The sequence below is a fragment of the Leptonotus elevatus genome, chromosome 6, assembly GCF_054856555.1.
Source record: "Leptonotus elevatus isolate MCC_2025b chromosome 6, RoL_Lele_1.0, whole genome shotgun sequence".
Lineage (NCBI taxonomy): Eukaryota > Metazoa > Chordata > Actinopteri > Syngnathiformes > Syngnathidae > Leptonotus > Leptonotus elevatus.
Window position 1 is genome coordinate 15,421,888 of NC_141244.1, and position 27,520 is coordinate 15,449,407.

Genomic DNA, 27,520 nt, shown 5'->3' on the forward strand with positions numbered 1-27,520 from the left:
GAGGTTTAATGTATTAGAGCATACAATTTAAAAAAATATTAAATTTTTTTAGACTCTATTGATGAGCAGTTATGTCACAAAGACCAACTGGAATGATTTTGTTTTGCACTTTTCCACTTACCCAGTTATGAAATCAACTCAAGCAAGTCTCTTAGCTGCAAGTTGCAGAGCAAGTGCTTTATTTTCTGAATGTAACTGCAGCGATAATGTTGAACATCTGTACAAAACAAGCCGACATGAGGACACAGAAAATGTACAAAGTTATGCAGGCAAGGGTTCAGGGTCAGTTCATGACATATAAACAACGTTTTTAAGCGCTGAAATGAGCCTCGACGTATGACAAAAGGCAACAAGTGCTGTATGCAAACATTATTTACACACATGTGCCACACATGTATTCCCTTCAAAAAGAAAGGTAGTTGCATTACATGTACATGATTATAGAAATTCATGGTCTTATGTACAATATTTATAGTTTTACACTTAAAATTAGACAAGTTTTAACGCATAAGAATTATTCTTTACACAAACAGTCACACTGAAGTAATTTTTTTCCTTTGCATATAAAGCACAGATAGCTTTTTTTTTTCTTCTTCCTGAACGTTATTTGAGTGCAGGGGTGGAGGAACCAACATCCAGAGAGCATTTGATACAACCTGCCACGGAATTTCAAATAAACACAACTTTTTAATTAATTTTTTTAAAAGGCCCACAAATGCTCATAATCTATAAAAATGAACACTTTTTTTTAGTACTGCATTGCCCTGACGACTAAAACTAGAAAGGTTCCCCACCCATAGTGACATCTTCCGAATGATTCCAGTTGAGTTATCGCAAACGGGCTTGATTTGGAACGCTCTAATCCAGGGATTCTCAAACCTTGTGGGTCCAGGGAAACTTTCATATGAATTTGACAGTATTTTATTATATTTTTTAAAATCATAATACTATGAGAAAAAAATGAGTAGTTTCACAGAAAAAAGTTGTAATGTCATAACCTTTTTTTTTTTTTTGTAAAAATGGCGGCCATTTTGCCCATTTGCTGTTGACTGAAAATGACATCACAGTTGCTCAGGTAACAACCAATTATGGCTCACCTGTTTTCTGAGTTTGGTTACGTGAATTTTGCAGCTGAGCCCTGATTGTTCGTTACCCAAACCCTGAGTAATTTTCAGTCAACAGTGAGTGGCAAAATGGTGATGCATAAAAATGGTTGGACTTGGCTGCTTAATTCATATTCCACCAAATGCAATATTAATCCAAATACTGTGTTTAGACTAGTGGGGCTCCAGAAAACATGTTATGGTAAAAAAAAAAAAAAAATTTGAGTTGACTTTTGCTTTTATTATTATTATTTTTTATTACAAGAACAAAGATGTATTTTGGGGATAAAATATTTGCAATCTTACAACAATTAAGTTATTCTTACTACATTACAATCATTGTAATTTTGCTTAAACTGTGGATAAAAAATTTTTTTTAATACTAAAAAAACACACACACACAAAAACAATTCAAATTGTTCCCCAGTGTAATTGGCCCTAAGATAAGCTAGTCACGAGTAATTGCTTTATTATATTTATTTTATTGGCGTGCCGTCCTCCATCTTTATTGAATTACTGTATATAATTTATTGCAAATTATTTTGCGAACCCCCAAGCTAGAACTCCCGGACCGCAGCTCAGTTTGAGAACCGCTGGTGTAATCATCAAGAAGTGAGACTTGAAAGGAGAAACAAAGCCCTTTTCTCAGGAGAAACTTCTCTCCTGCACTCACTACTGCAAAAAAGTTAAGACGTGAGGCAAGATAGTTAACGGAAGAATTTTGCTTCACAAGTCAACTTCCTTCAACTGAGACCCAATAGCTGAAGCTAAATAAGTTTTTCGCTGGTGTATTAAAAAAAAAAAAAAGAGGGGGGGGAGTTTTTATTTTATTTTATTTTATTTTTTCAAATATGGCTATTCGACCCTCTGGCACTGCAGAGGACAAAGTGCATAGACAGCTCTGCCTGACCGTACTGTACAACACAGTGCTTTAGGGTGCTCACGTTGACATTCCTAGTCACAAAATGGAAGAAAAGTTCCTGTTTCCTCTGAAGGGAGAGCATACAGTATGTCGCCATTGAGTACAAAACAGAAAGAAAAAAAAAGGCCTGAGAAAGATTAATGAAGATAATAAAAAAGAAAAACACAGACAAAAGCCAATAAGAGGCCAAACTATCAATAGCATAATGAGGTTGAAATAGATAGAAGTCAAAAAGATTGCCAGAACAAAATAACCGAGGCACATTGTGACATTTGGGAAATCACTGGCATAAATTGCTCTTCTTTTAGAAATATAAAATCATAGCAGTTATGGATTACAGAGATGTCTTCTTGCGTGGGCATGCCCTTTTATTATCCATACGCGGATTCGATCCGACCTTCCATGCAAGTCTAAAAATGAATAAAACCCTCAGAGGAGTTGTTATAAAAATAAAAAAAGTGCTCATAATATGTAATAATACACATTTGCTTGATCGTTGCATCATATTTTGTCATAAATGTATCACGGCCCTCGGAGGACTTTGTAAAAACTGATAGGAAAAGGGTTCCCCGCCCTTGAGTTAAAGCTTGGGGTGGTCCTGGAGGAGATTGTTGGGACTCTTAAGCTGCCTTGCCGCTTATTATCACAGTGTTCACATATTTGGCGGACATATTTGATCATGACCCACACTGCGCTGTATTGCTCGTCCCTTGAGCACTAGATGCTATTACCATCGTGATGAAGTTCATACGATTTCTTCTTAAGACTGGCAGCAATGATGTTAACAGTCTGATAGGGAAGGAAAGGATGATCCGCTATAACCCATAGTGGGGATTTATTTCCATTGCACCATGCAGATTTACATTCAGGTCCAAAAGTACAATTAAACAATGACAGAGTAATGTTGATTGTTTTGCTTTTTTATACACCAATGGAATGGGAACAAGAGATTTCATAAAAATATGGCATTAGCTATTTTATGTAGCGTCCTGCTATCTGAACTTTTGTCTTCATAACGGCCAAGACTTACAATTTGTAATGCGTGGAAATGCCATTAATCGGCTCACACACCCTTGGCCACCAGGGGGCGGTATAATACTGACAGACATAAACAAAGAAGATCGTGATTGCATCGTGGGTTCGCATTAAGCTAGCAGACGAGGCTAAAGTTATATGGTTGGTTACAAAAAAAAACAACAACTTTGTTTTAGATTTTAGATTTTCAGATTGATAATAAACTGCAACTGGGAGTGACAATAACCATCTTGAAGCCTCTTTTTTTTTTTGTTAAATAGTTCAATATATTAACACTAATTGCTCATCAATTTTTCTCCTATCTGGGAAAACAGAAGGCGCGACAGCGGCGTCACTAATAAGTCAAGGCACCAATGTACCATATTTTTGTGAAAATAATCAATTCAAGTCTACAATTCAATCACTTATTGATTGTTTTAATATCCACTGTAATAGTGTCTATAGACAAATCAAAAGAATGTCATTGCCGAAATACTTCTGGACCTAAATGTACTTGATGCAGTGTCCAAACGTGTTCTCACGAGAATTTAGTAGTTTTTGTTGTACAAAGATGTGACAGTCTGACTCTCAATTTTGAACATGGAATTTTGTATCCAATCCAACAAAACTGGGAGGTCACTAACTGCTCTGGAATGAATTGCATCATATGGTAATGGGTCCACTAGTTTTCTACTAAATAGTTGTGAGAACATGTTAGGTGCCCACATAGGAAAACGTCCATGGGTCAAATAGAGAAAGTTTAAGAGATGAAAGCCTCCAGTCTCTTCCCTCGTGTTACATGAACGCTTTTGTCCATTTTGTACCGCTACACCGGGAAAAAAAATAATAAAAAATCGATAGCAACGCTGCCTCACAAAAGCAAATGTAAAAAAAAAATAATAATAAAAGGCAACAAACCGTCAAACTTGTACACATTATAGGAAGGAAGGAATAAGATCTATAAAAATACATACCATGGCTACTGTAAAAAGAACAGCCTTGGAGGCCTTTGAGGTTTTTCTTGATAGGAGGGGGTTAGGAAGGTGGTGGTGGGCGATGTGTGCACCCGCAGAGCCTCAGAAAGCTGAGGTGTGTTGGGGTGAAGGGAGGTGTTGAGGGGCGGCCACCAGGGCTGTCCAGTCTATCTGCTGCCCTAGTGGATGGGGTTAATGTCTGTTCGGCTGTTGGCTTGTCCGTGCACACTGCTGCCCCCTATGGTGGTGGTGGAGGTGGTGATGGTGTTGTGCTGAATGACCTGCTGCTGCGTACAAGCTGGAGATGGACTTCCCGCTGGGCTGCTCTCTGGACCTACGGACACATGACTGGGGATGGTAAATCAGCTTCTGGTTAGGGCCCGACCGATTCATCATCTGGCCGATTACATATTACACACATTTGGTGTCGGACGTTTCAACGGTTTTCGGGTATTTTGAGTGAGTCTGAAAATGCCATTTTTCCCCCCAAAATTGAGATGCCTAAAATTATCGCTTATAAAAAGTGCTAATCAGACTTAAGTTTATAACATTGATTTCCTCTTTATGCTACAAATTTTATGAGGCGTGAAACACGGCAATCATTATCACAGAAATTCAGAAAATTAGGCAAAATGAGTTGTAAACGCAAAAACAGGAAATGTCAAAGTCCAATAACTACTTTTAGTAACCATCCAAAATACATTTAATAAACTGTCAAAGTACTTTAATTATCAATCAATTAATTGTCAAAAATCAGAAATATTGATATCTTTAAAAAATAAAGACAATTCAAAGAAACTGATGTCATTTTTGGACTGAGCTACAAATTATGCAGAAATCCTTAAAATATATTTTTTCATACTAGCTATTTTAAAATAAGCAAAAATCTGCCGTTTTTGGCGATTGTATTATTATTATTATTATTATTATCATCATCATCATCATCATCATCATCATCATCATCATCATCATCATCATCATCATCATCATCATCATCATCATCATCATCATAATCTTTTAACACATTGACACATTACAACTAGGCATGACCGGTTTGACGGTTTACCGTGGTTAAGGTTTCTCCCTTAAAAATATATATAATAACTGTGCCAGCAGGTACTATTTAGCCCCAAGGACAACATGAGTAGCCCACGGTTCTGCTTTAAAAATAGTTCACTTAGTAATTAGGACAATGCGACTTACTAAGAATAATTAAATAATAACAAGAACGGATTCTTCTGGGCCAAATATTCAATATTTCATTTAAAAATAAAACGTGTTCAATTTTAATACCACAATATAATTGCTCACCATTATCATACCATCAGAAATTACAACTAATTACAAAGTAAGACAAAGACATTCAAATATCCCTCCCTCCAAAATGGCCATTTTTTGCTGATATGTATGATTTTATTCAAATGCAATTATTAGCATTCAATGAATTACAAACGCTCTCGTTATCTTATTTTATTTTTTCACTAGAAATCCACTCTGAAGAAATGCTTATTTGCTATTAAAATGGCATTGCAGACTGGACCAAATGCTCTCGTGGACAAATTGTACATATTGCAGGTTGCACATATCTTCTTTAGATAGATTTCAAACAATATATAATCACCCCAAATGACTCCCATGAACAGATAAGACAAAAATGGAAAATAGAATCACTCGTCTCTGTACACACACCGGCTGACTTATGCTCACATTTAAGTGGACATGTGCGCACAACTTAAGAATCGTTGATGAACGTCTCGCCCAGTCTGGGAGGAGGCTCTCTCCTTTACAAAAGAAACATTCAGTCAGGACGGATATGAGCCTGATTTTCCTCACTGGAAGCACACAGGGGAGGCTCGCTATCCTAATTATGTCTCGTATCCATATCAAAGGGCGGGGCTTTGATGTCACGCTGGGAGAGAAAATGCAGCTCATGACGTATTTGTCACGTCGGCTTTCAGATGTGGGATTTCTTCTTTTGTTTCTGACTAAATAAAGCATCTCCACAGCAGTGCCATCAACAATGAAGTGTGTTTGTGTGTGTGTGTGCGTAAGAGTGACTCACTGAGGTAACCTTGGGACTCTTTTTGCATAGTGGTGATGGGACAGTCTTTGTGTGTGAGGAGGAGCTGCTTAAGCTGGGTCACCTCGCTCTTGAGCATCGTCACTTCATTCTGTAATAAAAACAAAAGGAATGATCATTTAAGCTGCAGAAAAGCCAGCTGACAGACTGTGTTTAATGAGTATATTTAAGGGTTGCAATATAGGTTGGTTTGTTTATTTGTGAGAGTAAAACATTAGGCTGTTGACAGTTTTAACACCTTAAAGAAAAATAAAAAATAAACCAAGCTGCTTGCTTGGTTGGTGTTTTGTTTTGTTATAAAATAGACATTTGCCCTTTCTGGAGAAGTTGTGTATGGAGGCTGAAAGCCTGAAGGAAAAAAAATGGAAGCATGTGGAATGATGAAGAATGATTTTGAATGGCATACAACGACCGGAAATGAGCGGAATATGTTGAATGTGGAATGGTTTGAATCAGTCGTTATATGTAGAAACTGGAGGTGAATATGTAAATATTTGAATTTTGGGGCTTTCAAAATGAATGTTGTGAATGGGAATAATAATTGAGATGGCTTGAATGATCTGAACATGGTGGAGTTTTTTAATTGTTTAAATCGGTCAAGTAATGTTGAGGAAGGAGTGAATAATATAGAATATGTTCTCATATGAGAATTTTTAGGGGGTGAAAAATTGGGGATTTTTCATATATGCAAAATTGTTCACAAGGTGAATTGAATGAATTTCAAATTCGAACAACGTAGACGTGTAATATTAAATGTGACTTTATGGCTGTAAACAACCTTTGGGGAAAATTGGGCCTCATTGGAATGAAGTGAAAAATGTTGAATTTCAGAAAAACGATGAATATTTGTAACGTGAAAAATACTAGCCCTCATGGCGTGAATTTTTGGAATATGTTGAAATTAGAATGATGGGAATCAGATGAATCGTGTGTAAGTAGATGCATGTCAAAAAAAAACTCAGCCGGCATCCTACATTCTTAGTAAAATTACAAAAATGAGTTTGAAAGTAAAATAACACATTTTGCTATTGTTTGATGTTGATACCTGAAGCTGCATGTTGGTCTGCGTGAGTTCTTCCGCTTTCTTCTCTAACGACATCACCCACACTTTCCTCTTTTGTCTGCATCGCGTCGCCGCCGCTCGATTCCGTTCCAGAAACTTCCGCCGACGTTCGTCCGGATCTTCGTCCACTACTCGCCTGCGCCGGCCGCCGCTTGGGGGCGGGGAATGAAGCGTCTGCGTCGGCTGCATGTGCTGGGTGGCAGGAGACATCTGAAACATGAAGTGGGGTGGAGGTGAGGGTGTGGGTGGGTTGGGGGTATTAATCATAACCCGGCTCTCTAATGAGACAGTTTACGTCTGCCAACTTGCAACCACAGACGCAATCTTTGTGACACAGCTGGAAAACATCCAGACACCTGACTGCAGCAGCCACCCCGCTGCTCTCCAAACACAAACAAGCGTCCATACATTTCCCCTCAAAGCTATTTTAAGTGTGCCAACTGGCCTCAAAACAACATCTGCTTCAATGAGTGAGTGACTGGGCTGATTCACCAAGCTGCTTTCCTAGTTAAAGAGGTGTCAGCCACTTTTCCACCACCCACTTCCACTCAGACTAACAGCAGCAGACAACAAGTGTACGTGGACGGGCAGATCTTGACATATACTTGGCAAGGTCAACTGTTTGCAGTTTGGACCGTTACCACTTTTATGAGAAGTATGGAAAACGCAAGCCGCTTTAATGCAGGCCAAGCATACATCAAAAGTGTTATTTTAATACATTAATGGCGCATTTGCAGCGCACAGTGGCTGGTATCAACCGATGCAGTGACGATACGTTATCCAAATATAGCAAAGGGCATCAGACAATGCAAGGACAAAGCGACTTCAATCAAGTTATTATTAATGTGGTGAGACATTTTTTTGCATACTACAAGCAAATATATGTGCAGGAAGGCGTCAGCCATGGTTCCGTCCTTGCAACGGTTGTGGAGCAAAGTTTCCATAAAACAAACCTACAAGCATTCAAATTCATTTCATGAACTAACAATAAGACAAGAAGCTCCCTGACAGTAGAGAGATGATATCAATTACATATTTAAAAAGGCCAGATTGTAAACAAAAGTGAAAAGTAATTTGGTTGTATAAGCGGAGTAATGTATGCAATACACAGAAGAGTGAAAACATAATGTGCCTTGAGGGATAGAAATAGCTTTCACATGTGAATGCACAGTATTAATTGCAGGCTTATTCTATTTTAGTAAAATAAAAGAAAAATATTTTTCTATGAGATAAAACGTTATACGAATAGAAGCAAAAATAAAAGCTTTGACACAATGCACGACTGTCCTTATTGTAAGACTGTTCCCATATTTATGCTTGTAATATTACTTTTTAATAATATTTGAATATTACTATACACCAGGGCAGGGATGGGCAACTTCGACATGCAAGTAAGAAACATTTCACATAAAAAATGTCAACAACCCCAAAAATTATATATATTAAAATAGATATACCTATATATATATATATATATATTAAAAAAAATCAAAAATATATATAAAATATATAAAAATATTTTTTATTTACAATTTAAAAGCTTTCTAGAACTTTTAGATTTTTATTGCATTTGACTAAATTTCATTGTATTTTATTTTATGTAGTTTATTTATTTTTTGCCTTAATTGCTCTTATATTTATGCTGTATATACAAATATTTTATACGTTTGTCTATATATACAGTATAAATGTTTTTTTGTTTTATGGCATTGTATTTTATGTTGCTTTGTACGAGGCTGTCCTCTTTTTGTGAAGTGTTTTGTGACCTCTGTCTGTGAAAAGCGCTATAGAATTAAAGCTTATACTATATATTGAAAAAAGAAAAAAAATGCGCATATATGCGATTTCCCGGGTCCTGAACTGCAAATATGCAGGGGTTGGATGTAATTTTAAGCTGTAATATCACCAATCACCACTAGATGGCGGACATGTTTTATTTGCACTTACACTGGGAAGTGTGTGGCCTTATGTGGCCCCCCACGAGCAGTGTTGAAAAATTGTGCCCCCGTCCTGCATTGAAGTTACCCTAAAATCCTTGCTATATACTATACTTTGTTGTTAGAATACCATTTTTCTTAACCTCAAATTTCCACTTAAAAACAACTCAGTAGATGAGGTTTTTGCTCTCTATGTTCATTAACGATATGTGAATCAATATTGAAATCAATACTTCCAAAATCAGATGTTAATGCTGTAAAATTGATCGTAAAATCAAAAAGTCAATGCTTTTGATACTTTTTTATTTTATTAACAGTAACACAACTGAAAGGAACTAAACTATTATGATCTTGTCTAAACTGCAAAACTGTAATACTCCAAAGCAGTAGGTGGCAGTGTACTACAAATGGCTGGCAAGTACCAAAGTGAAATCTTACCTGTGAAGCGGAGTGCATCTGCGGGTGCGGCGATGTCTGGTGTGGGTGCCCGGGGTGGAGGTGGGCATTGTGGGAGTTGTGATGGGGGTTGTGTCCCTGCGGGTGATGGTGGCCGCCCTGGCCGTGGCCTTGGTTGTGGTGGTGGTGACCGTGGTGCTGGTACGCGTGGGGAGGTGCTTGGAGGTGCTGGTGCTGGTGCGGGTGCGGGTGCGAGTGCGAGTGCGAGTGCGAGTGCGAGTGCGAGTGCATGTGATGGTGGTTGGCTTGCTCCTGCCGCGACGACATCATCTCCATCATGTGGCCCATGGAGTTCATGTTGCCGTTGGCGATGGTGCCAGGGTGGTGCGAAAGTGCAGCCTTCAGTCTCTGAGTGCAAAGAAGGAGGTTTATGTCATATATTTGGAGTAGGGATCAACAGAATGAGTGATTAGTCTATAAATTGGTCATTGTGGAATTGTCTGTAAATTAAAAGCCATTGAAGCAAAATGGAACGTAGTACTTGACTGAAACCAAAGGGGGCACTGTTTAGTCAATCTATACAATTTTATGGCCAGAAGAAGACATCCCAACTTATTTAGTAAAAAGTAGAACTTGGCAAAAAATACATAAATGTAGTATTTACCTATCATCGCTGAGTGAATTTAAGAGAATTGCCCTATTTCTTGAGCTAAAGTCATTCAAATCCTTCTTAAAGATTTTTCATTAGCTAACAAGTAAATCACTTCAGTGCTTTTACTGTCATTGAGAAAAACATGAATCAACATTTAATATTGTTTACCATTTTTGACTGCTTTAATCTGTCTTGGTGGTGAAAAGCGTTACGCAAGTTTGTTTTGCTACACTCTTCCTGAACCAAATCTGCAATTGCATAGTAAGAACATGGACTAACCCACGTGAGAAAGTATGGGGGAGCATTCGAAACTGTCTTGATAGATTGATGTTCGATACCACTACCAATACTTAATTGTCAACTCTTAAGTAGTCACCGATACCAATGTCAAGTTACTTTTGATACATAAAACATTCACCCCCACCCTCACCCCACCCAAAAAAATGTATTTAAATTTTAAGGAGATACCTATATATCCCAATATATTTTTATCAAATTGCATGAAATGGATGCAATATTCTATTCTTCTCATTTGTAATGACTAGTTCCTGATCAATAAACGGCCACAAGATGGCAGTTGATACCTTGAAATAAGGCCAGATATCAGCCCGGTAGGCATGTAACAATATCCAAATGTCACAATACAATCTTATCTCGATATGAACCTCACGATATGATATTGCGGGGAGGTTGGCAATACCCTCTCGACCTCCTGCCTGTCACATCTGCATCATTTCACCAACGTCCAAACAAAAGTTCTCTTTCTCCTCCAGCTCGCACCCTTCCTGTGGCGCATACCCACTAACAACATTGACCATCACACCTTCCGTTCCTAGCTTGAGGCTCATCACTTTATCTGACACTCTTTTTACCTCCAGGACGTTCGAGAGCGTGTTATTAATATGCTTACTTTTTGTTTCTAAACATGAGCTAGCACATTTATTCACTCCCAGCCATTTTCACTGAAGCAACCCCCTGTTTTACTGAATTTTGACTGATTTTGCAAGGCCCACAGAATATTGTGTTCTATTGCTATAAAAAAAACATGGAACCTACTAGAAGAAAGATTAGAGTCTATTCTTTCATCAGGAAAAAAAATATTTCTATCTTTTTCCATTTTACAGCAATTAGCATTATAATATAGCTAAGTTTAATCATTATTCACAAATCTGTGAATATCCAGAAGGGGAAAACACTTTTTGCAACATGGCCCTGGTTGATCTCTTATACTCTGCTGCCACCTGCCAACCATTTTCTTCAGTTCAGAGGCTGCATCAAAGACTTCTGTATGCTCTAGCATTAAAAAAACAAAACAAAAAAATATATAAATACGTCTTTGGGAGCATACCAATATTTAAAATAGAACGTATTTATGAATTTTTGGGAGCAAATGAGTTAAGCTACTTTTGTGTTTTAGTTTGATATCATGCTTAATGTGAAGTTAGTCGGACCTTGACTCAACATTAAAACAATAATTTCCATTCCATACCTGACAACTAGTTCCACCTTCAAAATAACTATATATTCAGATGATTTAATGCTCAATTAACCCATTGTCATCAAGGATTTAGTCAAATGCCAAACCTACCGTTCTCCATAAGCCAATCATTAAAGGCTTATAGGAACTGATATGTTTTATCAGGCTGATTTCTAACAGTTACGATGGCTCCATGCGCCGACGAGATAAGATGATGAATAGCTCCATAAATCCATACGTGCGGGGAACAAATCAAAGCACTTAGTCTGTCCTCTGTCTCCCCTTCAGTCCTGTCATTCTCCCGCTTTACATTCCCTGATTGCCCATTCCACATCTTGCCTCTTCATATTGCTAATAACCTCCCTCTTTGTGTGTGCGTGTGTGCGTGTGTGAGAGAGAGAGAGAGAGAGAGAGAGAGAGAGAGAGAGAGAGAGAGAGAGAGAGAGAGAGAGAGAGAGAGAGAGAGAGAGAGAGACCGCTTTTGAGATGAGCTCTCTGGCAAGGTGCGAGTCTCAGACTGTTGACCCAGCAGGAGGTTTGTTGCCTTAAGCGTGTGGTCTACTTAGCTGTGACTGAGGCGGTGGTTCGACGCTCTTCACTCTTGTGTTGTTTGTGTTTACCCGCTTGACTTCTCCTCAAGAGGTTTGTTTTTCTAGGCTTGGCATGAAGACAAGATAGTACACAAACATATACAAGTGGCCGGAATAGCCAAGAAGGTTTTCAGCGATTGCGCATAGGAAACTACTCTAATGCGATGCATAAATAAATGCATTTGGATTTTGCTTGATTTATGATTTTTGAAATGAAAGTAAGCAAGTGAAAGACTTGAACGCTACTGCCATGAATCCCACACTTTTCATCTGTGAACTCCCCTCCCCCTTCCTCCCAGCTGCTGTCAGTAAGTCCACGGAGCATCCAGGGCTCCATATCTTTTAACAACCTCTACATTCATGATTCCCACAGGGAACGTCATCCAGCTGGTCCGGATCACAATACTTAGACGCGACCGGAGCTCACCATCAGCTCGCCCTCTCCTCTCTCACACCATCCACGGCTGGAAAGCTTTTTACCAGAAGTCCACTACTGCATTCTTTTCTGACTTTGATTTAGAACTTTTCTCACAATCCCCAAATCCTGTATTCGAGAGAAACCAGGATTGTGAAACGATGACCTCGTCAAGCCTGTTTCGACTGAGTATAGTTTCAGTTTGTCACATGAGAGATGCCTGACATACTCACACAGAACTCATGTTGTTTTTCCTTCGCTATTCCAATTTCATCCTAAAATTCAGCCTCTGGTAGCCGTTTTGACCGCAGCCGCAACAGGTCAACTCTCAGAGGGGGGAACAGCTCCTCGGTGTTGTGACCACCGGGGTTAAAATACCACAAAGGCCACGCTAACACACAGCGTGCAGCCTCAGGCCTGCAGCTGTCCACAGTTTGTAACACATGGAAAGGAATAGTGTGAAGAAGAATCACAAACAACGACAAAATTGATCATGCAGCTAAAACACAAAACCATATCAAGCTTACAGACATCCATCATGTTGAGCTGGTTCGACGGGGACATCGTCCGCCTATCACGGGATGAATTCTGAGGATGACAGCCCTTACAAAACACGTTCCCTCAACCTTCAACTTGTCACTTAGCACCAGGGAGGTGAGCCCCGCCCCCTGTAAGAGGAAACCAATCAGACACAAGCGCAAGTCTCAGAGTCAAGTCAGGTTATCGCAAGAAATAACCTAAAATGCCAATCATGCGCATCTGGGGGATGCTTGCCAATGGACGCCATGATAGCAGGACGTAGAGAAGGTGAACGCAGGTGGTGAGAGAGTGAAAGGGAGATCAGATGCCTCCTCCTAACACGCCATCAGCCCACAACTGCGGCAGCTCTTTTTTATCGGTGTGTTTGATAGAAGTCCAGCTGGCGGTGTGGTGCAGTCGGTTCAGTAATTCAATTAGCAAGCCACCAAAATCCAGATGCCGGTCAAACTTAGTTGCACGGACGCCGAGTGGTGATGGTGACAAACTGAATGGTAACTACGATTAAAAGAACTGTGCATTATTTTCGATTTTAAAACGGCCAATCAACAACAAGGTGATGGGCAGGGTAACAGGCTGCTGCACCTATAATAATAATAATGATAATAATAATAATAATAATAATAATAATAATAATAATAATAATAATAATAATAATAATAATAATAATAATAATAATAATAATAATAAAATATAAAAAATAAAAATAAAAATAAAAATAAAAATAAAAATAAAAATAAAAATAAAAATAAAAATAAAAATAAAAATAAAAATAAAAATAAAAATAAAAATAAAAATAAAATATAAAAATAAACATAACAAATAAAAATAAACATAACAAATAACAAATAACAAATAACAAATAACAAATAAAATAAAAATTTGAAAATTTAAAAAAATACAAATAAAAAAATAATAATAATAGATTTTATTTACAAAACACTTTGCATTAATAAAATAAATCCAAAGTGCACAGTACAGGCAACGATAAATGGTACTTCATTGGTACAGCACTTTTCCACCTCACAAGGCGCTCAAAGCGCTTTACATTCGACTACTCGCTCCCCTACTGATGATGCAGCATTAGGCGGAACTGGGGGAGGGGGGGGGTCAGTATCTTGCTCAAGGATACTCCGACGTGGTCACAATGGCATGGGTTTAAACTCACAACTTCTGAGTTGGGAAACGGCCACTCTACCACTAAGCCACAATGGAAGCACACAATAGAAGAAAAAAAAAAGCCCCCAAAAAATAAAAAAAGTAACAAAATCAACAAGGAAAAGATTCTTAAAAAAACAAAACAACTTTTACCATCTGTGTGTCAGTATGTGACCAGTTGTGGCAAGTGAAGATGCAGAACTATTATTATTATTATTTAAAATTTTTTTTTTTTTTTACATGTACTTAGGTTGATTTTCCCCCCTGGTATTTCTGTGTTACTTATGTTATTTATTTAGTTTGACAGCTTTTAATTTTACTCGCTGCATTTAAAATCAGAGCATTAAATGGAGGCAGCAAACTTGTCAACATGCAACAGAACAACAATGAACAACAATTCTTTATCATTACTATTCCCAAATGAAGTCTAAACCTGAAACAACTCGACTCATCTCCCCTTTATTTAAGAGAATTACACGTTCAGTATTTTACCAAAAACATCTCAAATTACACATGCTTAATGCTAACACAACTAGCATCAATGTTAGCTATAATAGCTAGGGCACGACCAATAAGGATCTTTTTTAGGCCAATATTGATTCCGAACCAATTAATCAGCCAATTCATTAATGAATAATGAATAAAACAACATTTACAACAAAGATTACAGGCAGAACATTTGACCATTTTACAAAGCTTTTGTTTAACTTACAACAAAATACTTTTATTTAGAATTGGTACTTTTATTTGAGTACAAAGCTTGAGCACTTTTGCAATTTCTGTGTGTGACTAGAATTACATGCAAATTCCAATTTTCGAAAAAGAGTTTCAATAAGAAAGCCCTTACCGTGATATTACAGGTGCAGTTATCTCACAAATGACTACAGCTCAGCCAAAAGTGGAAACAAACAGAAAGTGACTTCAATATTTGCATCCACAACCACAGTAGCGCAACGACAGGACGCAAGCAAAGTGATGATAAGCATTCTAAAACACCTTCATCAGCTTTCTTGATGCCTACTAACACACATGGTTGCATTTTGCCAGACTGTTCTCAGTGCCACAACTGAGCCGCCACATGCATTTGACTCTAATAACACACACAGTACTGTCCATTTCTACATGGCAGCCACAGAAAACAGTCATTAAATAAGCACAGGTGTGAGCCTGTAGGCTTCAGTGTGCAGAATGTATTCAGGTTCTTTTGGGGGTAGGGAGATGGGGGGGGGGGGGGGGGGCGGTGAGGAAAACACAACAAACTGAACAACATTATTATTATTTTTTTACTAATATTACTGAAGCTTACAGATTAATTTAATTCATTGCACTTGGGAAAGATGATTTGAGCAAGGATTGTTAGTTATGAGCATTGAATTACACTCTTATCTCAAAGCACAACTGTACGGTACATCAAAATTCAACAGGGTGCTACAAATTTTCCCATAACAAGTTGAACTGGAGCACTTAACTCATTTGCTCCCAAAAACGTATAAATATGTTCTATTTTAAATACCACCATGCTCCCAAAGACGTATTTATACGCTTTTTGTTAATTTTTATTTTTTTATGCTAGAGGATACAGAATGCTTTGATGCAGCCTCTGAACTGAATAGAATGCTTGAAGCAATGGTAGTTAATAAAATAAAATAAATGGCCAGCAGGTGGTAGCAGAGTATAAGAGATGCACCAGGGCCATGTTGCAAAAAGCTCTTTCCCCCACTGTTTTAAACAGATCGTTGATATAATGATGAAACGTAGATATATTATAATGCTAATTGCTGCAAAACGGAAACAGATAGAAATATACTTTTTTTTTCTGATGAAAGAAGAGACTTTAATCTTTCTTTTGGTAGGTTCCATGTTTTTAAAGCAATAGAAGACAACATTCTGTGGGCCTTGCAAAATCAGTCAAAATCCAGTAAACCAGTCGGGAGCAAAGGGGGTGGCTTCAGTGAAAATGGCTGGGAGTGAATGAGTTTAAAACAAGGAAAGAAATGAAAGTGAAGCAGAAGGCCACAAAATGCACATTAATGACATTCATGCCAAATGATCAGTTTGCTAAAAGGTTGTTTTATTATAATTGGCCAATAAAGGTGATTTTGAATGGGAATATATGAACCCAAAAAATTAAGCATAATCTAATTTTGCTTTTCTTTAATTTATCCCAAAAGGTAAATTTTTGGATAATGACAAAATCTCTATTGAACTAGATTAAACTAACACTACGCGTGAACATTCAGCCATCTTTTGTCCACGGAGTAAGTCTACTCTCAGGCCTTTGCCCCCTGATCTCTCTAATTTCTCTTTTTTAGACCTTTCTCTTTCATGTGGTTTCAGGGAGAGCAGGTGATAGGCCATTAATGCTATTTATTAATGGCCACTTCCTCTTTGACACAGGGGTGCTTTGAGTGATGTCTTGTGAGTGCTCTGGGCGCCTTCGAAGAACACGCCGGGGCTTCCACTCGACAAATGACTTCATATCTATTAACCCGAGATGGAGGAAGTGCAGAACTGGTACTGAGGCCGGGAGGGCTAAATCAAGCCCAGTGAGGTCAAGGTGAGCAATTTTATACGCCTTAAAAGTAGAAGTGGGTATTATTTGGCTACAAGTGGCCCTCTGGCGCCACACAACAGCTCCCAGAGATTTAGCCAGGGATCACATCACTGCATCATTAGGAGGTAGCTAGTCACAAAAACACAGCGGAACCTTCAGCGTGAAATGTCCAAAAAAAAGTCAATTTCAAAGTTCAAACTATTTTTTCCAGAAAAACATGCCACAAAGGTCAAACAAATCATCAGACCATGTGAGACTTTAGTACATGAGCATCTAAATAATTTTTTTTCTTGTGATTTTTTTTCTCAATACCACCTGAGATACTACCATTTAGGGGTCATAACTTCAACTGTTGTTCGCAAGTCAAGACAAAATAAATAAGATAGGCAATGGTTCGTATCTCGAAGAACAAGTCGGGTCACTCATAAACAGGGTTATAATGGTTTTAAATTATACATTATAGTGAGTTTTTATTTTGATTAGTGTGTTTTTTAAAATTCAGTTAGTTACATTAGTTTTTTTTTTATATATATTTTTTGCTTTTTTTAAATGTATTAATTTGTATTTTTGCATGCTTTGTTTTAGTTTATTTAAAAAAAAATTGTTTTAGTATTAGTTTTAGTTTTGCCATATACTATATTTGGAGTGGTTGTCTAGTGCAAGATAAAAAAAAAATAGAGAAAGCTGTAATTTCCAAACAACTGTTCAACCTTCTTTTCTTCTTGCCGGCTGTACAGTAATACCAAAATAAAAGAAATTTAAAATAAACCCCAAAAGCTCACGTAATAAATTCACTGACAATGACGAAAGTTAAAGACATTTTCACAAAAATGAAAGTTAGTTTTAATTCATTTTATGAGTGTAAAATATAGTTTCAGTTAGTTATAGTTTTGGAGTTTTATTAACGTAAAACGGAGTTAGTTTTCGTAAAAAAAAAAAAAAGAAAGAAAATAATTCTCGTTTTTATTCAATTTCGTTAACGGAAAAGTTAAACATTGCCTATACGTCTAATAAGGATTACTCATGGCAACAGTTTGAACTTGGAATTACTGTATTCAATTTCCCTATGGGAACAATTGTTCTGGAATTCAAACAACTCGGAAGTCAACCACAGAACAGACGCAGATCCATTCAGCCAGCACAACTTCCAGCGGTCACATTTGATGTGAAGAGCATCATTTGTTGCATCATCCTTCATTGTCATAAATTCTCTGACAATATTTTGTGTGGGATTTCTTCCCCGAACTTCCAACCAAACATGGTTGAACATCTGCAATTTAAAAGCAGCGGTCTGTGTCTGTGTAGTTTTTGCCAAGCGCTAAGAGGATGTAAATCCACTCACTACCCGCTACGTGCCTGCCTGCAGAACCCACTCTCTGTCCCCTTCAACTCCACACCCCCCATTAGTTCACTTTTATTAGATTTCCCTGTCGCCCAGAGAGGCACTAACCCTCCAACCCCCTCTCTCTCATACACCCCCCACCCCCTTTTTTTTTTTCTCCCCGTGCTTGCCAAGAGCTGGGGACTGTTAAACTGATTTCCTCAGGGAACAGCGAGGCAGACAGTCTGATGGGAGAGCTCGCCCCCTCTCTCGGGGTCCCGGGCCAAGTGCATAAGAGCCGGGTCGGACTGAACCCACCTCTGGCGGCGGATTGGACACAAACTGGCTGTCTTGCCAAGGCCAGCCGCTCGGACGAACGGGGGACGGCGAGACGCACACCCAACCGAGGAGTGTGATCCAAAGCATGCGCTCATACTCTTAGCTGCTTCTCCGCCCTGTCAACTTAATGGATGACGTTGTGACTACAGTCTGTTCCCGCTCATGTAAAGCAGAGCTCTCAACAAGCATTTTCGGCTCACCGCTACAACCGCTAAACTCAACAGAAGGCCCAAAAATAAATGTGTCTGACAAAAGTTGAAAACTTTGTTTAAAATTAAAAAAAATAATACACACTAACATATAGAATGTCTTCATGGATCATAAGATTGCTTTCATAGCCAGTTAAAGACCGAGGCAAGCCATTGTCCTTTGAAAGAAAAGGAACACAAAAGGGAGGCTTTTATTAAATTTCATCTCTGTTCTGTGGAGAGAAATTGGAGAAAAGGAAAATAAAGTGGGACCAAATGAGATCTCCTGGTGTCCAAGGAGATCAGATATTGACCAAAGTCGTCAATATTGACTTGAATGTAATCTGAGTGAAATCTCTGACCCAACAGTCTTAATCCAATCACCTCTTTAGTGTGTGAGGTCTTATTGTTCAGTCCAGTGCTGTTGTGTATTGTGCAGTCCAGGGAATAACTCGTTCAACGGTTGGTATCAGGGGTCTTTTGGGTGGGGCTGTGCGTTGGGTTCATTGACAGTGGACCCGTCCATGGGGCGATGGCAGCTGGTTTACCCAGGCGAGCCCGTCCCATTCACAGGCCCTGGACCGTGACCAAATGGCCTTCGCGTCAGCACGGCAAAAACAACATGGAGTCATCCGAAGATGAGCAGATGCAACACAGTCGCTCCCATCCACACATCAACCCCCCCCCCCCCCCCACACACACACACACACACACAAACTGTACAGCTATCAGATCGCATTCCAAGTGCAGCATATTGCACATGTAACCCCAGGGAACTCTTTTTTTTTTTTTTTTGCTCTGCTAGAAAAAAAGTGTAATTGCACATCCATTACAGTAGATGGCAGTGATGCTCTCTTTGTCAGAGAATGTGCAAGTAGTATTAGCTCCTCTGCAGAGGTATCTGCAACAATTTTATAGACAAATGATATATAATTGTATATTGTAGTTAGGGTGGAGAGTTGGAGAGGCGCAAAATATTTTTTTCTTCCTGGGGTGGGGGGGGGGCAACAATAAAATAATGGAGAAGCACTGCGTTACCCAATATAATAATAACCCAAGTCATTTTTAACTTACTGTCACAATATTAACTCATTCACTGCCATTATCGGCTATAAATGTCACTAATTAATTTGAACTATTTCTATTAGTTTAACATCCCCCCCCCACTTTTGTTAACAAGAGTATGAAAACCTAGAATTGTTTTATTGTACATTTAGAACAGATGTAAAATTTGTGATTAATCGTGACTAGTGAAGTCATGCGATTAATTACAATAAAAAAATGTAATCGCCTCTCGCCCCTAATTTTTAATAATCTTTTTTTTATGAATTTATGGCAGTGAATGGGTTAATAAGAAACACCAAAGTGTTTGCTAAAAAGTGTTTTATTCTTTATACCACTGTAAAAATATTTTTGTGGATTTTTAAATATTATATTTATTAAACAATAACAATTGAACAAGGGGCAAGAAGACAGATTTGGCGGGACGGATATCATCGTATTTCATTCAGAAATATAACAACATCGTAGGAATCAATTAATTTAACACATATTTATTAAAAAATCCTTTAATAGTACTCCCCATTATCAAGCACTGTGTGCGCTTTCACAAGTCCGGTTTCTATCCAATTGTTTATAATTGTTTAAAAAAAAATTGCGACTTATTCCCGTTTCCATTTGTTCTTCTTTTGCAAATATTGAGAGGGAGCTCCGCCGCTGTAGGTGGCGATATACACCATAGAGACGTGATCCACCAGTAATTTCAAAGAAGAAGAAAAACAGGAAGTGACTGCCCCGTGCGATGACATCATATGAGTTTGCGTTTTCTTTGCTGTTTTCCATCTAAAATGGCATTTTGTCGTCCCCCCAGACATACTTACTTTATTGTCTGCCATTGCTTTGTAAGTACAAACGTACGTGTGACGTAATATCGACGTGTATCCGGTCTTGCCAGCGGTTATTTGCAAAACCTGTTTTCATAGCCAAAATTCGCATTTTGCTTTTTTCGATACACTTCAAAATCCACCCCCTCCATGCGTAAAAACGTTTTGGGGCCCTTTTTTTGAATCGTTAGCGTTTCCATTCACTTTTATTTGTGCATTTCTTGACAATTCGAATAAAAATGGGTGGATGGAAACCCCACTAAAGCCCTGATTTTAATGGGAATGAGGGGAGCCACTTCGATTGGCCAGGAGTTGGCTATGTTCCATCCCAGAGCGGTGCACTATGGAAACGAAAATAAAAAAATTAAAAAGAAAAAAAAGAAGGATAACTCCACCCATGTGCAGTTAGACTTACATTAGACATGAAAATAGGGGCCTCTGAGTCATCCACATCATTAATTTACAAAGGTTCAATCGAGGCAACTGGACTCTCGTTGAATTTGTCTTTTTTCTTTTCTTCTCAACTAACAATTTTTTTCTGTAATTACCTCATCAAAATGTACTTAGTGAAGTTATGACCCCAATTAAAATGTTAAACTTTTGCCAGTACAGTTTTATGTTATGATGCAAATCTTGGAAAATATTATTTCCATTCTTTTTTTTTTTTTTTTATAAGATTCTTTCCATTCTTTTCTACGGAGAAAATGAATTGTCAATGACTTCAGCGGTTCCCCGATGGCGATTGTGCACATTGCCACCAAGGTCTACTCAACGAGTGTCACGCCATCATAAGAACAACAGTCCAAGAGACAGTATGTCTCTGGGTCAGAAAAAAACAACAACAACACAGTGTGATCAGTGTGAGAAGGGGGCCCCCCCCTACTTGGTCTGCGTCCAACACTGATAAACTCACAGCTCCTCACTCTGACTCCACTCACCTCACTTGTGAAAGAAACAATTGTATATTCATCAACTGTAACATGTTTAATCCACAAATGTGTTTTGACTCCCAAGGACTGCCAAAGCCGGTGGAATGAGTGTGAGTCATTCTTGCGCACGTGGTACACACACACTGACACAAATATATACAGCGCACACGGTTTCACTGCAGCTCTGCTTGCAATTTCAGCTGCGCTCTTCGTTCCCCGTCCCTCTCCGATGACATCACGCCCTGACAATGTTGCCGTTCATACAGATGTTGCTTACAAAACCTGGAGTTCCACTTGTATGGTGTGTGCGCACGCTGTGCCTTGCAACAAGAAGCTTAGCCTGAGGTGCTCCACAACGATGCTAACAAAAGCAAGCATGCGCTATAATTGTTTAAATGAAAGCAAATTATTTCGTCCTAAAACGATTTGAAGTGTGTAAAATGTATTAAGGGTGACGCATAAACACATGCTGTATTTTGCCGCAGAACATTTATGAAATGTCCTCATACTTTACTAGTGTAAAACTCACCTTGATGCCAACACTGCTGTGTAAATGAAATGTAAAAAGCTACTTTAGTCTGGTAGAAACCTTTTTTATTATAGGTCCTCCTGTGTACTATGAAATATCTCTTTAAGAGCACCCCCCCCACCCCTTCCGTGGAGTAAAAAGGAGCACATTTAGAACATGCCAGCAATTATGTCATCTACCCGCCGTGTGCCAGCTCCACAGTCAAGAGCGCTGCAGTGAAGCAACGTATAGTATTGTTTACTTCGTTAAAAGCTCAGCGCCTAGCTTGATGCTTAGTCACACATTTATTGTCCTTAGCAGCAATATCAACAATATTTAATTGGAAGCTAATAAATAACACATTTTTCAAAGAAAACAAAAAAAATTTGGCTGCCTGAAATTGGCAGGAAAGTTGGATGGAGAAATTATTTGAAGGGAACACAAAAAAAAAACAATGTGCGTTTGGAACTGGATGCGCTGACATGAGCTGAGTCATGTCACATTCACGTGGCACTCGCTCATGTTGTTTGGAACTCGTGTTCATTTTGCTAATGAAAACTAAACAAAAATATTTTTTTCAACACACATTTCTCACCGGACGAAAACTAGACGAGACTAGACTAAAACCTTCATTGATAAACAATAAGTGGGACTAAATCAGTATGCATTTTCATCAACTAATGAACACGAGACGAAAATGTACTTCACTTAACAAAAACTGGACTAAAATCTATGGATATTTTAGTTTTGTAAATTCCTGTCTGTTAATCTGTCACGTGACACTGTCATGTGACACACCCACTAATCTGAATATATGACTGGATAGCCCATACACGCCCGTGCAAGCCGTTAAAGTCACAAGGCGGCCATCCTGCTCCTCCCATCTTGCGAGCAGACTTCTGTATAAACTATACGGTATACGTACAGATTAGGCATATACAGCTCGTAGTAAGTTAGTATAGGGCCGGGGGATGGGGTGGTCACTATTTTTAAACAAGTAAAAAATATAAATAACAAGTGGACGGTATGTGCTGCTTTGAAGACCCCCTTTTTCTTTTATCGCTCTGTTCCTTAGACCCCAACATTAGATTTGGCAGAGGAATCTTTTGTTGAATTACAGTTGTAATTCTTCAATAAAAATATACAGGTTTCCTCCTGTAAACATCATTAAGCATATCATTTAAACATGTATTTAAGAAATCCTCTTGTTTATCTTACAAATTTAAAACATCATAAATCATGCTGTTTCTACTAAGTACTGTTTCAAGTGTTCTCCATTTTCGATACTGCGTTTCTTGGGAGGAGCAATATGGCAGCCTCGCGACTTCAAAAGTCTTTGCCTATCAGCTATCCAGTCATATATTCGGATCAGTGGACACCCCCCCTTTCAAATCCGCAGCTCGCGAGTGCAACATGCACAAACACATGGGACAGACAAAAGGTGGATTTATGGTGTAAGGTTAAAACAAAAAAAGATGAATTATAGCTTTAACATTAATCCAATGGCTATAACGTTCCAACAATAATGTTAATCCGACTGCTAACTAATTCTGGCTAATTTACTAGCTCGTAGCATGGAGCCATAGTAGCCACTTGTTGATATACTGTAATTGTGTGCGAAGTTGTTTTTCATCAAAAAGATTGAGAGAAAATCTTATGTGAAATAGTTTTAGATCAGAAATATTCAACATAATCTGCTGACAAAAAAACTAAAACTAAAACTAAATTCAAACGTTCAAACACAATTATGTTTTCCTGGACTAAAATAAAGACTAAAATGCTAGATTTATAGTCGACTAAATAAAAACGCAATGAGCTCGACTAACTATGATAGAAACTAACTAGCGTGATTGAAACTGGACTAAAACAGACACAATTAAAAAATGTCTGAAAAAATTGACACCTATTGGAACAAACACGATAAAGGAATCGGAGCAGAAAAAAAATAGCTCACGAGTGTGTATATAAGCTCAGCGCACATTTACCTGCCTGCCTGTGTGTGCGTGTGTTTGTTATTGTGCGGAGATGATGAAACCGATCTGGACCAGACTGCGTGTGCATGTGTGAGTGAGTGCTCACGAGGCCCTGTGGAGAGCCGGCTCTGAACGCTGATGTAATGCATTGGCCGGCACGCTGTGGAACTTGGCCTCGGCCCGATTTCCTTCACACTATGAAGGTCAGCTATCCCACAACCTCTAGCCCACAACACGCACCGTTCTGTTCCCTAGACCACGGCAGACCAGAACACAACCACACCCGGCACCGCCAGCACCCGGCGCTCCACACAAAAATCACTTGTAGCAAAACGAATAAAAACACTCCAATCTCAGCGAGCACTCCCGGACAACGAATAGCAAAGACGGAAAACATAAAGGTCGGTTATGACATCGTCGGGTTTGGCAGTACCACTTCAAACGGAGGTGTCCACACTACGGCTCGGGGGCCATTTGTGGCCCGCCTTGCATTGTTCATCGGTCCGCGGCATATACTACAGAGCTTTTCTACATATGCAAAATAAATAAATAAAATAAAGTATAAAGTATTTGCGACTAAAATAATAAAACTATTTCTCTTCAAACTGTGATGAAAAAAGATTCCATTTTAAAAGCAAAAACTGTTTCTTCATTTTCTGCTCTGAGTAGGGATTTATTTATTTTAATTTAGTTTGATCAGGTACAGTAAATATGCCAGAATTAGTCAGAAGCCTATTTTTCATCTACAGCCCCGAGTCAGATCATAAGTCGTACCTTAATAAATAAATAAATACATAAATACATAAATAAACCGATACCGCTCTTTGCAGACTGATACTAGTACGATTACTCAACGCAAGTACAGATGACACTAATACTTTTGATACATACCATTTGATACATACAGTTTCCACCCCAAAAAATAATGACAGATCAATTTAAAGAGAGACTTATGTTTCTCAATATAGCTTTTTTTTTTTTTTTAAAGAGACAGTGTGTAGAATTTAGTGCCATGCATTTGGAAGCATGCACACTACAGTGCCCCGGAGAGACCACACTTCGCAAGCCTACCACCAATTACTACGTTCGCTAAGAAAACATGTCAGCCTCCTTTAAGGTGGGGCGTGATCTATGCAATATAATTAGTGATTACTAGACCTATGATTATATATACAAAATGTATGTTGATGTGATAGAACATCTTTTTTTGCTGAAGCATTCCCACATATGTTATTGTGATTTTTATTCTCCACATTTTTTGTCGGGCAACAACTCCCACATAATACTTCCGATTTACACTGTTCAAATTTCAACTTGCGTCAAAAATTCACGCCTCGCGTGGTGTATATATATCGTCTGATTCCACATTACTTACAGTATTCGCACAATTTAATGTTAAATATCAACTTTTCAACATTCATTTTCAATGGGACAGACATTGAACTTTTTCTAAGTATCATTTTCCACGACCATTTCCATACATATAACATATCATTACCAGGTGTCGGACACCGCGCGGTGAAACAGTTGGTGAAGTGCAATGTCCAGTAACCAGGAGGTCATAATTCCATAATTTATCAATTTACTTCATAAGCATTCCATATGCATTAAAATCTTAGCATTCAGCTATTAACATTCAGCTTTCAGCATTCCCATGCAATTTCTCCAAATTGCACTTAGTCTAGTTGAAAAAAAAAAAAATAATACAAATAATCTCCACGCTGTCCCTTTTAAATTGCATGAAAATTTATAAAAATGTTCTATTCTTTTAATTTCTAGTCCCTGATCGCCCACAATATTGGTATCTGTACTCGCCCACCCCGAGCTCTGTGTCAAGGTTCGAACGTTAATGATGCTAAGCAATCTTAGTAAAGTTTACTTTTGTTTTGGTCCTGATCGTGGAGGTGGAATTTGCAGTGCAGTGGTTGATCTAGTCTGGAGGCATAAAGGGCCGAGGTCACCCGAAAATGGTGAAAATCGGATTCAATTTTCCTCATCACTTTAAACAGAAAGCTGTTCTGTAGCAGTTTTTCAAAAATGACTAGGAAATCTAAACGGCATATAATTTGCTTGATTGATTGATTGCAGTGTGCTTAATAGATTAAATTCAAATTTCCCTTGCATCCTTCCATTTTTCTGTACAAAAAGTTGGACACCCCTGACTAAACGTTGGCGACTTAATGGGGGGGAAAAAGGCAGACAGAAGAGAACAAATATGGACACTGATGCAGAGATATCGTCTCTGGCCCGCAGAGCACAAACAGAGAGCTTCGGGCGCGATACGAGTCCCCAAGGGGCCACAGCAGTCCTTTGGCTCATTAACTATTTACACCAGAGACAGGCCTCCCTGCTGCTCTGGCCCACCACAAAATCAATTAGCCTTCATTAGCCCCCCTAGCTCAGTGTGCTTTCTCTGACAGGGGAGGGTTAAATTTGAAACAGGGGCCTCCAGTTACCGCAAAATATCAAACAAGCGCATAAAATGAGTCCTTTCAAGTGGAGAATTATAGCAATTTCCCTGCGTTTGGTTCCTCGCAATATCAATGTCTCTCACTTTTCAACTCCCTGTCTATCTATTTCCCTCATGTCTATCAAAGTCCCACTCAATCCCCTTCCCTGCTCTAATAATGTAAACTTTGGTGGGAGAGAGTGCACCCGGGTCCATGCCTCATGGGTGTGGGATTACAGTGTGGAGATTTCCCATTGGCGGAACGTCAACATGGTCGGGGTAATGCGATTAGAGCCGGATCGAGAACGTCGCAGGGGACACATGGGCCTGATCACGGACCAGTTATCCGATAGCGAAGCCGTATTTATCGACCTGGCCCGGGTGCGGATATTATGGAATTTTAACTCCTTCTTTCCTTATGAAAAGCATACTAAAGATTGCGTCCTCGATAACACAATTGGCACCCAATTCTTCCGTCGTGTAATCACGACATCGGGGAAGAGAATCTGGAGTGATCCGGTTTTTTAAAGTTTTTTTTTTTTTTAGGGTGCCTTGCGTCTGGATGGCAGACTAAAGCGGTGGCCTGTAGCCACTTAGTGACTGCATATGTTTATGGAAGGCCCAATGGAGCATTTACAATTCAATTACAAAGATAGGAGGAGTACAAAAACGAGTAAGATGTGTCTGGATGACAGCCAGAGGAGAGATAAGCCTAATACACCAATATTGTGTTACCCCGCTATGTTGCCATAGGAACCGTTGAGGAGATTCAAAAGACCACAAAGACGATCAATCTTGAAAGAGCAGGAGGAAGAGGGAGAATTAAATGCCCTGGGAATGCTCCTGCGCTCCTCTACCAGAGCAATAACTCTTCTAATGACCTCTGCTACTCCTCTCTCTCGCTCATTCGCTCGCTCCGTCCACTCCATCTCTTCCATCAAAGTCAGGCGTCAGCGGCCATTTCCAAGCACGCTTTCCATTACTCATATTTCCAAATTGGGACATTTTGCCGTTTTTGTGGACAAGTTCCCATTTTCATTGTCACTTCAGAACAAAAT

General features: G+C 38.8%; 1 protein-coding gene across 2 annotated transcripts in view; it reads right to left on the reverse strand.

Moving 5' to 3' along the window:
- Window positions 1–156: 156 nt before the first annotated feature.
- Window positions 157–27,520, reverse strand: part of creb5b (cAMP responsive element binding protein 5b) — a 72,844-nt gene continuing 45,480 nt past the window's right edge. For both annotated transcript variants that reach the window (XM_086077681.1, XM_086077680.1), the window contains exons 8-11: window positions 9,532–9,897; window positions 7,139–7,366; window positions 6,076–6,184; window positions 157–4,347 (exon numbers count right to left, since the gene is read on the reverse strand). In XM_086077681.1, coding sequence (XP_085933807.1) covers window positions 4,193–4,347; window positions 6,076–6,184; window positions 7,139–7,366; window positions 9,532–9,897 — 858 coding nt within the window. In that variant the 3' untranslated portion in view covers window positions 157–4,192. The remainder of the gene's footprint in view (window positions 4,348–6,075; window positions 6,185–7,138; window positions 7,367–9,531; window positions 9,898–27,520) is intronic.